At 38.1% G+C, this 13981-nt stretch overlaps 1 protein-coding gene across 1 annotated transcript in view; it reads left to right on the forward strand.

Moving 5' to 3' along the window:
• USH2A (usherin) overlaps positions 1-13981 on the forward strand; it is a 795295-nt gene that overhangs the window by 664966 nt on the left and 116348 nt on the right. The window contains exon 60 of the mRNA XM_068538548.1: positions 5111-5465. Within this exon, the coding sequence (XP_068394649.1) occupies positions 5111-5465 (355 nt within the window). The remainder of the gene's footprint in view (positions 1-5110; positions 5466-13981) is intronic.

Here is a 13981-nt window from a genome sequence, read left to right on the forward strand (position 1 = left end):
TATGGATGATTCTTGTGTTTTTGCTCATCTTTATTTTCTAATTACTTTGTACAATCAATATGTAATATGGTGTGATAAAGACAAAATGATAAATTCAGTGAGTCCAGATGCAAATCTATCATTACCCTCTTTACGATTTTCCTATTTCCCTCTTTCTGTGAACATCATCCTCATTTTCTGTAGCAATCAAGGTCTGCTCAGGAAAGAGAAACCACACCAGTTATTTTAATAGAAAGAATTTAATATAAATAATTACTACCTGATTGTAAATTTGTTAACTAGGTAGCTGAAAGGATGAAAGAGAACTCGAAGATATCATAGAGGTGGCAACTGCAGGAAAGAGCTAATACCCTTAGGACTGAGGCGACAAAGAGAAATGGCTTGAATTATTAAAACTTAGAAACTTAGAGGGGAGCACCGGTGATGCTGGGACCCAGACATCCAAGGAGGGGGCACCTGTGAGCTGGTGCAGGTGTGTGTAGGAGGAGGCATGAGATGAAGCTGGCTTTCCAAGTGTTGGAAAAATATCATACTTGAATCATCTGCTCCTAAGGGAGAAGGATCTACTGCTTACAAGGTGAAGAATCCTTGCTGCAGAGAAGCTCATGTAATCAGCAAGCAAATAGGAAGGAGCCCCTTCCCTTTTCCTTTCAGTTCTCTAATCACCCTCTGGCGCCCCCTATTGGCAGGGCCCAATATAGAATCAGCTGGTAAAGCAGGAATGTAGAGGGCAGAGTCCCAGCCCCACTGTCATAAAGCCAAATATAGAAGGGTAGGTTTAGAGCTGAGAGACAATAACTTAATAATGGGAACATTTTTCTGGTTCTTGTTGGAAACAAAATCTTGGATTATTCTTGTCAACCAGTCAGTCATCCAGTCATTGCTTCAAAAATAAGATGGAGTCTTTGCCTTCAGGGAACTTGTAGTATAGTAGGAGAGATATAAAAAAGAAAAGTCTGTTACACTATACTGTGACAAGTGAGTCCATAAAGAAAAGACTAAGCACATAGAAGGATATTGTAACCCTATTTGAGAGAGAAGCAAGGGAAAGACTTTCTGGAGAAAGTGACTGGGTGTAGAGTTTTACAAGATGATTTGGAGTTAGCCTATAGAAAGGAGGAGAAAATGAAAGAGGATGGAGTGAGGCATTGCAGAGCAGGATTAACAGGTATTCAAGCCATGGAAGCATGAAATACCATAGTATACAAGGGAACCATAGGCAAGCATTGGATTTTGACCAGAATGTAAAATGGGAATAGAAATCTCAGAAGGTGAATCTGGAATGGTCAGCACAGGCCAGTTCTATGGTGAATCACTGAAGAGTTTTAAATGCAATTAAGTCCTAAAATTTTTGGAAGGTATTTGAATCTCTTTCCCCAACACCAGAACAGCCACCCACTCAGGAAAGCTGGATGATTCAACCTTCCCAAAGCAATTTTTAAATCACCTATGTTTCCATTTCCTCTACCATCGACCTAGTTCAGGATCCACATTTATTCTCATGTGGACTGTTGAGATGACCTCTTCATTGTGTGACTGCTGTCACTCCCTGTTCAAAGCAGCCTTTACACAACTGCTGGATTTGTCTTCCTAAATACAGGCTTTGGACATCGTTTCATTTTTTTAATTGAATTATAGTTGATTAATGATTTTGTGTTAGTTTCCAGTGTACAGCAAAAGAATTCAGTTTTATATATATATATATATATATATATATATATATATATATATATATATATATATATTAGTGTGTATCTGTTTATCCCAAACTCCTAATTTATCCCTCCTCCAACCTTTCCTCTTTGGTAACCATTAGTTTGTTTTCTGTGTCTGTGAGTCTGTTTCTGTTTGTAAATAAGTTCATTTGTGTCATATTTTAGATTCCACATATAAGTGATGTCACAGAGTATTTGTTTCTCTTTCTGACTTACTTCACTTAGTATGATAATCTCTAGGTCCATCCATGTTGCTGCAAATAGCATCATTTCATTCTTTTTTATGGCTGAGTAATTTTCCATTGTATATATGTACCACATCTTCTTTAACCATTCATCTGTCATTGGACATTTAGGTTGCTTCCCTGTCTTGGCTATTGTAAATAGGGCTGAAGTGAACATTGGGGTGCATGTATCTTTTCGAATTAGAGTTTCCATCTTTTCCAGATATATGCCCAGGAGTGGGATTGCTGGATCCTATGGTAGCTCTATTTTTAGTTTTTTAAGGAACCTCCATACTGTTCTCCATAGTGGCTGTACCAATTTACATTCCCACCAACAGTGTAGGAGGGTTCCCTTTTGTCCACACCCTCTTACAGCTTTGGACATCATTTCTATGATAACTTCCTTTGTATCGTTTATTACATTTGACCCAGTGATTTTCATGTGCATTACTTGATTTAATTTTTACCAAAATTCTAGACATTATACACTATAAGATTATTGACTCCAGTTTACAAAGTGAAATGAACACTAGAGAACACAGGTGAGTTTGCCCAAGGTCATTTAATGATGTGTCAAGGCCAAGGCTTACAATCCATCTCCTCTGACTACAGGTGTTTTTGACTATTTATTTAAATTAAGAGTATTCTTAATATTCTTCATAAGGTAAGGTTGGCAGTTTCATAATGTTAAATTGTTATGGGAAATACACTGAATTATAGGATTTTGTTTTAATTACTTTTGAAGATAAGCACTGAGAACTTCTGGCATTCCAAGAGAGTAGGGAGTTCTTTAAAAGGTTAAACCACATGAAGACAACGGAAGTATGAATGCCCTTTAAAATATATAGTTCCTAGTTTAATAATTATTTTTGTTTTCTTCTTAACTGTTAAGCAACATTAAATTAACTCTAGTTGGAAAAGTGCATTATTGAAGTATCTCCCAAATGAGCTTAAGTATAGAAGAACTAATCATTTGACTCTTCAGAAAGAACTGAAAATGTGATTTCCCTAAACACAGACTGTTCAGGAGGAAGCACTTCCAGTTAAACAAACAGTTGAAGCCTACATCTTAAATAAATTAGGAGTAATTGTCATCTACTCAACATCTTCTGTTCAAAGTTCACTTAGACATAAAAATGTTCTGTTTTTTTTTTGTTGTTGTTAATACCACAAATGGAATGTTTACCTCACTGTAATATTAATTAAATATTCAGTCGTGATAAGAAATACTTAACCCAGCTGCATCCTTTAACTGCTTTGGTGGATAAACTTGGGGCTAACATAATACGTAATCTCTTACATAGTATAGATTTTTAAAATTCACACTTTCAGGCAATTTTTTAAAGAATTGTCAGTTGTGTGTGTGTGTGTGTGTATTTTTATTTTTATGGTTTTTTCTTTATTTCTTCTTGTTTTGTTCTTTTTTTCATTTTCTTTTTTTAATAGAACGTCAGTTTTATGACAACCATGGCTACACCTCAATGTGGGAATTCATGAGAGTTTAATAGAGTTCATTGACTTGTCATAGAAAGTTTGAAGCCAGACAAAATAGAAAGTTTTATTTCCCCGTAGAAGTTCATATGTTTGCCTGCTATATTATGTGCCCAGCAAACACCTTTTAAAAAACTGACTGAGAGGAATCCTTGGCTGTGAGCCCTGTGGTCCTCATTAGAATGGATCCCTCCCAATGACACATCTGGTACCTGGTATCTGCAGCAAGTACAAAGGCCAAACCCTGCAAACCTACACTGAGTGCAGAGTCTGGCCCAGGCATGGTAGCAAGGAATAATGTGGTGGGTTGACGAACCGTAATTGCAGGTCACTGGGAGTATCTGTGAAGCCTTCATAGCCTCCAGCAGGTAGACTGTCATTGCTCATACCTAGGTCATAGTGACTTATCAACTTGAGGATCATCAAATTCCCAAAGCCAAAGATTTTAAATAGCCTGCCTTTTTGTGAAAGGTACTGTCATTTACTTTGTCTTAATAACCCTTTCCGTTTTGATGGTTAATCTGATATGGCAGCATGTGAATATGCCAGCATCTGAACAGTGTGTTAATTAAATACTCCTAACAGCCTGGAAAATACTGATTTATTCATCAGTCTCTTCTCAACTAGAGATGAAGCTGAAAGAGGAAAGGGTCATCCCTTGGGTACATTCTTCCCCAACCTAGAATACTTACCCTCGTAGAAAAGAAAAGTTGATAGAGAGACGCAGAAAAGCCATGGAATTATATGCCTTTTGGCCATTCACTCAAAAAAAATTTTTGACTGGGATTTTGGGGTTAGTAGATGCAAACGATTATATATAGCATAGATAAGCAACAAGTCCTACTGTATGACACAGGGAACTATATTCAATACCCTCAGATAAACCATAATGGAAATGAATATACAAAAGAATGTATCTATATGTATAACTGAATCACTTTGTTGTACACCAGAAATTAATATGACATTGTAAATCAAATACAATTAAAAGAAAAACTTAAACCTCATGGGCTCAGATGTTGGGAACACAGAAAGAGACCAACCAGGATTCCTCAGGAACTTCCAATTCTGGTCAGGTCTGCATCATGATTTTACACCCAGATGAGCAAATATCTGTTCCAAATGAAATATTAGCTATCTGGGGTCATTCCAGCAACTGACAATTCCATTTCTCTTACTTAGATGTTTAATGCTCTATATATTAAGTGCCAAAAGAGTTTGCATGGGACTTGGTGGGGGAGGGGGGGTTGGGGGGGTGGGATGGGGAGGAGTGAAGTATAGTTGATTTACAATATTGTGTTAGTGTCAAGTATACAGCAAAGTGATTCAGTTACTTGTCTTTCTCTGTGTGACTTACTTCATGGGCCCTAGTCTTAACATCAATAAAATCTAAAGATGGGACTAAACAATTCCCTTCTCAGGTAGTTGAAAGAATTTTTTGAGCATACTCTGCATTTTACTAAGTTTTGGAGAAGCCATAGAAAATAAATTTGACTTTTACCCTTTACAGAGCTCTAAAGAAAATTCCTGTTATTAGACTTAACATGTTCATTTCGTTAATGGGACTGTTGAAAAATTGAGTTTGTAAAAATTTCTTCTAAAAAGCAATTTCTTACTCTGTCTACAAACCTTCTTTTGAAGTGTGCCGTGTCACTGATTGTTTTGCCGGTTTCCTTCCAGACGTCCTGCTGGCCTTGAAGAGGAATCCCTTTTGTTTGTCTGGTCAGAAGGAGCCCTTGAATTTATTGACAATGCAGATACTTTGAGACCTTTCACGCTTTATGAATATAGGGTCAGAGCCCATAACTCCAGGGGCACTGTGGAGAGTCTGTGGTCGTCAGCACGGACTCTAGAAGCCCCACCTCAAGATTTGCCAGCGCCCTGGGCTCAAGTCACTGGTGCTCATTCAGTTCTACTGAATTGGACGAAGCCAGAATCTCCCAATGGCATTATCTCCCAGTACCGTGTGGTCTACCAAGAGAGAACCGATGACCCGACGTTGAACTTCTCTGTTGTGCACGCTTTCACCGTGATGGTAAGAACTTCAGAAAAAAAGTATAACAGATACTTAGATTATCTGGTTAATATGTTGAAATTAATTTTCTTATCTGCCTTGTCATTTTTCTTCACTTGGGGCTTAAACATATATATGAAAATGGTTAAGTGCAAAAAATGCAATGTAGCCATGAACTAAGTATAAGAGATATTGGAGACCAGTTTTCATACCACGGTTAATTTGTGTTACCTCCAGCAAATAAGTGAATCTCTCTTTGCATGATTTCCAAATCCATTAAATGGGAATATTAAATGTGTCCCTCTACACCTCATGGGCATGAGGCTCAGATAAAATTAGACATGTCACATGTAGATGTGATATCATTGGCTCTTTGAGGAAAAAGAAAATTAAATTTCTAGGTAGACCTGTCTAGATACATATAGTTATACATATACATCACATGCACTATAACTTAGTGGTGATTTTTCAGGGTTGGCCTCCTCTGGCCCATAACACAACTTAATTCAGTTTACCTTGTATCTCCTGAGAGCTTTCTTTACCCCTGGCATAACCTGACATTCTATGGGAGATACAAAAATAGGATGATCCTTGTCTTGGGGAGTTTTCTCTGTTATAATACTGCAGAGATGAGAACTGAACATAAAAAAGTAAGAGGAGTAGTGGGTTACAGCCCATAATATCCACCACACTGGGATTCAGATCCCAAACCCTACCACCTACCAGCTGCAAACCACAATACAAGTGAGAATATCATACACCAAAAGTGTTAGGCAAGAAATGCTCTGGAAAGTGTGTAAATGTGATTCAATTTGTGTAAAATATTCTGGAATATTGTAAATATAGAGAGGAGACATATTGGGACAAGGGAATACTCTGCAACTTAGCCATAAAGCAACCTGTAGGGAGAGGAGGCACTTTTACTTTTTACTTCATATGATTCTTTAGTTTTGACTTTTTCCAATGACCGTTTATTCCATTATTTTATTTAAAAATATTTTTAAAAAATCTGTGAAGATCTGTGAAACACAAAATTAACCAAGTTATGTCTGAGAGATATTACTTGGCTGCCCTGACTCTCCCCAGCATTGAGAAAAATGACTGGCAGATAGCAAATATTAATAGAAAAAGAAAAGAGAAGAAAAGAAAGAAATGCTCTGGGAGATCAGCAGGAAACCCTCAGATTGATGGGGCTTCACAGAGATGAAACATTGTGGTCTTGGGAATCAAGTACATAGGGTTTTCAAAACGTGCCAAGACCTTGCTAAGTGTGAAACCCCTCATAAGTAAGAAAGAATAGACATCGTAAAGCACCATTGTCAAAGACCAGACCATTTTCTATGCTTCCAGTTTTGGCAGCCCACTTTACATGAAGGTTATCTTGTAGAGTATAACGTCTATCAAAATGTTTAAATAAGATGAGGCAAACATATTTTCATGAAACTCCAGAAGAATCTTCATAAATGAATAAAGTACAATATTTTCTCACCGTCCTATGTTCAAATTTCTCATAGAATTAAGAAATGAGCAGTGTGTAAATTAAAGAAATCTTCATTTTTTTTAATTTAATTTTTATTTTATATTGGAGTATAGTTGATTTACAATGTTGTGTTAGTTTCACGTGTATGGCAAAGTGATTCAGTTGTACATATACGTATATCCACTCTTTTCCAGATTCTTTTCCCATATAGGTCATTACAGAATATCGAGTAGAGTTCCCTGTGCCATACAGTAGGTCCTTGATAGTTGATTATCTATTTTATATATAATAGTGTGTATATGTTAATCCCAAACTCCTAATTTATCCCTGCCCCCCACCTTTCCCCTTTGGTGACCATAAGTTTGTTTTTGAAGTCTGTGAGTCTGTTTCTGTTTTGTAAGTAAGTTCATTTGTATCATTTTTTTAGATTCCATATATAACTGATATCATATGATATTTGTTTTTCTCTGTCTGACTTACTTCACTTAGTATGATAATCTCTAGGTCCATTCATGTTGCTGCAAATGGCATTACTTCATTTTTTTTAAGGCTGAGTAATATTCCATTATATGTATGTACCACGTCTTCTTTATCAATTCATCTGTCGCTGGACATTTAGGTTCCATGTCTTGGCTATTGTAAATAGGGCTGCAGTGAATATTGGGGTGCATGTATCTTTTCGAATTATGGTTTTCTCTGGATAAATGCCCAGGAGTGGGACTGCTGGATCATATGGTAGTTCTAGTTTTAGTTTTTTAAGTAACCTCCATACTGTTCTCCATAGTGGCTGTACCAATTTACATTCCCACCTACAGTGTAGGAGGGTTTCCTTTTCTCCACATCCTCTCCAGCATTTATTGGTTGTAGAATTTTTAATGATGGCCATTCTGACCAGTGTGAGGTGATACCTCATTGTAGTTTTGATTTTCATTTCTCTAATAATTAGTGATGTTGAACATCTTTTCATATGCTTTTTGGCCATCTGTATGTCTTCTAAATGTCTATTTAGATCTTCTGCCCATTTTTTGATTGGGTTGTTTTTTTTTTTTTTTTTTTGATATAGAGCTGTGTGAGCTGTGTGTATATTTTGGAGATTAATCCCTTGTCGGTCACTTCATTTGCAAATATTTTCTCCCATTCTGTGGGTTGTCTTTTCATTTTGTTTATGGTTTCCTTTGCTGCACAAAAGCTTTTAAGTTTAATTAGGTCCCATTTGTTTATTTTTGTTTCTATTTTCATTACTCTAGGAGGTGGATCCAAAAAGATTGCTGCGATTTATATCAGAAACAAATCTTCATTTTATTTAGAATTCAGAATTGGTACTTTATTTTTTATTTGACATTTAATTATCTTTATATATCAGTGTCTTTCATATTACATCTTCTAGTGTACTCATTATAAGCATTAGAAGCAGTGTTCTTACGTGTAGTTCTTTTTTAGTTGATATGTGATCCATGGGGAAATCTATTACTTCTCACTATCCTTGGAATTCATGTTCTTAACTTCCACCCTGAAAGAAAAATATTGAAAAATCCTTGACAAGATCTTTCTGAATGAGGCAACTTAATTTAAATATATTTTTATTGAAGACATCAATATTGCAATGATTAAACCTCTGATCTTTCAAAATATGGCTTTCAGAGGTTTCAGCCTAAACGTTTAATCTACCAAAAAGTTCTATGAGAATTCCCTTGTGATATACCCTCTAAATCATCCCTTCATAGCCACTTTCATTTTACAACCCAAGACTCAAAGTATCCAATGAACTCTGTTCTTTATTTAATCTGCTTGGTTCTATTTTTATCACACTAAAATGTTCCTGAAAAAGAGGAAGGCCTATGGCCTCAACTTTAAGCTTTATGTGGCCCTTTGTATATAGCCCTCCCCAACATAGTTTCCATTTGCCAGCCAAGTATTGCTGTATTCTTCCATTTTTCTAAAGATTAATCCTTGCACTGCTAAAGAGAAGAGCCATAATAATCAAGAAACAATATTTCTGCATTCCGTTTTTGAATGTGTATGTGTGTTCAAAGTAGCCCCCCAAAATCTGGATCTTTGGCCCTGAGGATCCCAAGAGAAGATTTCATTAGGTTGATCAGGAAAAGTCCCATTTGAACTTGTTGTTAGCAATCAAGGACATATTCCACAGAGCAATCGGACCAGTGTTATGTCGTTCTGGTCACTAGGCCAAGTTTCCAGAGCAGGAGGCCACCATGACTCTTTATAGACTGAAATCTTTGAAAGAAATAATCAGGAAAATAAACTATTGTCTTTGAGTTTCATCCATTCCTACCTTCCCAAGAGAATGTATTCAACTGTTTTTTAAAGATACCTAAAGAAGGAGGTTCGGGAGGTTCTTAATTCCAATTCCTCACCATCAGAGAAGAATGCTCCTTTTATCCTAGCCAAATCCCTCCTCCTGTGATTTAGGTCCATCTCCTCCTGTTCAGAACAGCATGATTTCTCTATACTAGTATACTGGGCCCTCAGGGTCAAGAACAGGTTATCAGCAATTCAATCCAATTTGGCAAATAGTCATTGAGTACTCTATTCAACATGTCAGTACTCAATACTGCTCTTATCTGTGTTATCAAAGTCTCCCATGCAGCTGGGCTATTGGGCAGAGACTCGGGGGGAAGATGAGTAGTCAAGTCTGAGGCACAGATTTTTACTACTAGGCATTTCAGGTTTTTAAGTTTCTTTGCGTCCGAGTTTCTACTGCTCATGTGTTGATGATTCCCTTTTAAGTCTCTCTGAGTGGCTTCCTGGCTGTACTTACTATTTCTCCAGTTCCTATACCAACTAAACATCTTCACTGTCTCTTTCCATTTCTGTGCCTGCCCTAGGAAATTTCTCCATCTTTTTATCTCGTTGACCACTTTGGCTGAAATTCACCAGAGCAAAGGAATTGCATCTTTCAGTTAGCGAGATACAGAATCCATTCCCACAATCCAGGATTACAATTCAATCCGCAGACTTGCAAGAGGTGTCACTAATGCCCCTCCTTTGGTCTCTTGTTTATCTTGGGATCCCATCCCTGCATGAGAAGCCGCCAATAAATTGCCTGTAGTGTACTGCCATCCCTAGCTTGTCCCAAAGTCCCCCCGGAGCTGTTTACAGACAGGTGGATGTGGCTGGGAGAGCCACATAAGACAGGTGCAAAGAGTGCATGAGTCCTCCTGATGGTGGCAGTGGGTGGGAACGGGCAGCGGGGCCTCCGTGGGGGTGGGGAGCATATGTGTTGGCGACAGCAGCAGCATTAGCAACAGAGGCAGCAGGAGAGAAGAAATGGAAAAAGTGTGGCTTTTAATGTATCACCAGCTTCTCTCCCAACCTCATGAAAAGTTTCATCTCCTTTTTGGACCTAAGGAGATCCTTCCAAGGGGAAGAGAGATATCTAGTTCCTTAGGGTCTCTTCAGACCAATCCCCTCCACTACTGAAAACCAGCTTTAGGTAGAAGTCCTTAAACTCCCTTCCCAATTAGTTCTGTGATGAATTGTGCGGTGTCAGGAGAGAAACTGCATTTAGCCTTGCTTGGCACACGAGAGTTCCATGGTGGTATTTACAGGGAACACGCCTGGCAAGGTTGGCGGTACCGTTGCCACCATTAGGATTTGTTTGCTTTTTCTCCCTGGCACCTGCCATCACACTGGCAAAAATAACTTGGGATGGAAAGGCAAAGGTGGTTTGCCTGTTAGTCTGTGCTCTAAGTATATCCCTGCTTACCCCACAGGGTTATAAAACATCAAGCCCAGATCAGACACTTGCCCAGTCCCCAGAAAGATAAATGGTCCCTCACTCTGTATGTAGAATCAAACATACGGTGCTGAGGGGTAAGCAAATTATATGGGTCACTAAAAGTTGGCTTCTAATCTGGAAATAAAATCCAGAATTACAAACTCTAGTTTCTAGATTCTAGTTGCCAAACTCCCTTGCCCAGTGTCAAGGAGGAGGTATTCAAAATGTCCCCATGTGGTTGTCACAGATCTATTTACCATTAGGTAGATATGTAAAAGGAAAAAATGAGATATTTTATAATTGCCATATCATGGAGAGTCTGTGAGTACATCGATGAATTTATTTTTAATCCCATTTTCATTTTGGCTTAGTATAATGTAAAATATTATTGCTCTTTACATATGATCTTGAATTAGTTGTAGCTCTTACAATTTGATGGTTCTTGGCATTTTTCCCCAGATCCACTGATAAGTCAAAAGAAATGCTTTAGGAAATCTAGCTATCTAAAACAACTCCTTTGGTAACTGTTGTTCTAAAATCAAGAAAAAATAGTAATAAAAACAATAACTCTACGTTCTGTATCAATTCTACAAGCTGGGATTTTCAGTTTAGAATATGAGTACCTGCATCATTCATTCTTTTATATAAAAGATACAAAATATGGGTGAGTAGATGTCACACAAAACAATGAATACTTGTTGGAACATCCCATTTTTTATTGTAATGTTGTATTTTGTTTGACCTCAACTTTTCATTTATTGACCTTACCTTATCTTTATCCTTTTATTCTAATAATGCCCTACCAAGCACAAATATATATTGGGGATCTGCTTTTTGCTCAGTATTACTGGGGATGAAATACCATGTAAGTCTTCTTGAACTTTGTATAACTACTTCCTTGAAAGGGCTTTATTTTTCTCCAACCACTTTATTCCAACAAGCTTCATCAGGACTCACTTCCTTGCTCATCAGTAATCTCTAGAGCAGGTCCCATGGTTTTCCAGTCACTTTCAGTGACAAGGACCAGTCCAGTTTTGGTAAATGGGACTCATTTCAGGTGTTAAAACAAATCCAGTCTAAATCCAGTCTAAAGCCTGACTTGTGTTAAGGGATCTACAGTGCGGAAGAGAGGGCATGTCCATTTTTCTTCCTTTTCTTCAGTTCCCTCTTCTTCTCTTGTTGATTTCCCCAGAGTCATGGAAGAAAAGATAAAAATTAAACAAAAAGTAGTGGAGTCTAACTCTTTAATATTGTTCTAATCCATCTACTGTTGCCTTCTTATTTGTAGGTGTCTCATGGGATTTTTTTTGGTGGGTTATGTAGAGGTCTCCCATGGGAGATTCCATGCTTCACAGTTCCTGATGCAGGCGACACACTCTTTGGCAAATTTCTTGCACCCCTATCCATTACTGCCCCAAAGATCCACCCACAACCTTCTACTTCTGCGTTCCCCTTCCCCGAGCAGTCAGCCAATATCAGGTCCTATCATGTTGACAAAACTCCTCGCTTTCTTGGCATCCACTAGGCTTGCAGAAAACTTGTTCTATCAAAAGAGGAAAGTACAACTAGTCCAACACTATCTTCTCTACTTACCTTACCACTGGGTAAGACGCAGCCAGCCTCAGAACTTCAGAATTCATTGAATGAGCATCAGGTATCAGCTTGTGCATTAGGCCATGATCCCCAAATCCTGAGATCACATAAGAATCTCGGAAGACCCTTCTTCACCCTAGTGGCTGCATCAGAATTACCCTATAAGTCTTGTCACCTCCATAGCAAACCTCTTGAAAAGAATGGAATGTCCATCTCACCTTTCTTGCAGACACCCTCAATTTCTTCATGCTGTTCTCTAGGATAACCTTCATATGCTTTGAGAGAGGAGTATGGATTATCCCCATCCTCCCTCAAGTGGTAAGGAGATAACCTGGAGAAATTTCTCTACTGAATTCCCCTCTTGAACTTGCTTTTCATGAACCTTCTTATGTAAGAAGGATCTTCTCTTACATAAGTTGTCTTTTACAGATCTTCAAAGGAAGATGGGCTTGAAGGTGTAAGGCTGATTCTTTGTGTAAGTCCTGCAGACGTATGTCTAACGGTGCCAGTGGAGTTACTTTTCACCTATTTTTCTAAGCTCTACTCATCATTCTCCAATACATCCTGTTACATAGCTAAATGGCTCCATCATCTTTCCCGCTGCTCAGGCCAGATCATCCTTGAGTCCTCCCTTACCTTACTTCTATATCCAATCCTTCACTAAGTCCTGTTGAATCTAATTCTAAAGTATATGTTGAGTCCTTCTGCTTGAAGGCCCCATGTAGTTCCCTTCTCCTCAAATGATCACATTCTTACACTTCAAATGGATCCACCTTCCTACTTAATTGTCAAGTTCGAACTAAAATGTTACTTATCTCACAAGGCTGTTGTAAGGGCTAAATAAATTCATGCATATGCAAAGTACTTTAAGACTGTAAATAGCAATATAAATAGGCTGTAAAACTTCAGATATCCTACTATTTGTTTGGAATAACAGAGGCTGAAAGAAATGAGCAAATGTAGAAAAAAATTGGGGTTTGGATAAAGCAACTGTATGAATTTGGTCATGATTGGAAAAATGTAGATTGTGTTTATTTTAAGCAGGCCTCACAACAAAATTCTGAGCTTGCAAATTTAGATATTTTCTAATACCATACTGTTCATTTCCAGGTAGTTTCTCAGATATTGGATTAGGCTCTATTTCCTTTCTAAATCACCCCAAGTGAGAATACGCTTTCTGTCTCCCTGAGGTTTAGTTCTGAACCGTCTCCCCTCACGACCATAAATAATCTCACGCGGACCACCCTAAGAGTCCTCCTCAGGACATTTCCACTCTACATGCAGCTCAGTTTACCCACCATGACACTCACAGGACCCTGCCTGTTCACTTAGATCTGAGATCATGTAAGCAAAACATGCAGTCTTTTGGTCACACACACACACACACACACTTTTGGTCACACACACACACACACACACACACACCCCAAATCACACAGATGCTGCTAAATTGGCATCCACCCACTTCACCTTTACCAAAGAGCAGTCTATCAGTTTACGGGAGAAGTGGGTGGGAAGACTGTTTGCCCTTTGACGCAGGCATGTTGTTATTTTCTGGCCTTTAACTGAATTATAAGGAAACCCTTGTTAGACGCCCAAGAATCCCACAGAGCCTTGTTAAAAAATATATGAAAGTAAAAGGAACTAGTCCACACTCTAACAGGCCCAGGCCATAAATTCAGAATATGTGCCATTTAGCAGAGACAGCAAGCTTTAAATGGCAGT

Source organism: Eschrichtius robustus, chromosome 3 (assembly GCF_028021215.1).
Source record: "Eschrichtius robustus isolate mEscRob2 chromosome 3, mEscRob2.pri, whole genome shotgun sequence".
Classification (NCBI taxonomy): domain Eukaryota; kingdom Metazoa; phylum Chordata; class Mammalia; order Artiodactyla; family Eschrichtiidae; genus Eschrichtius; species Eschrichtius robustus.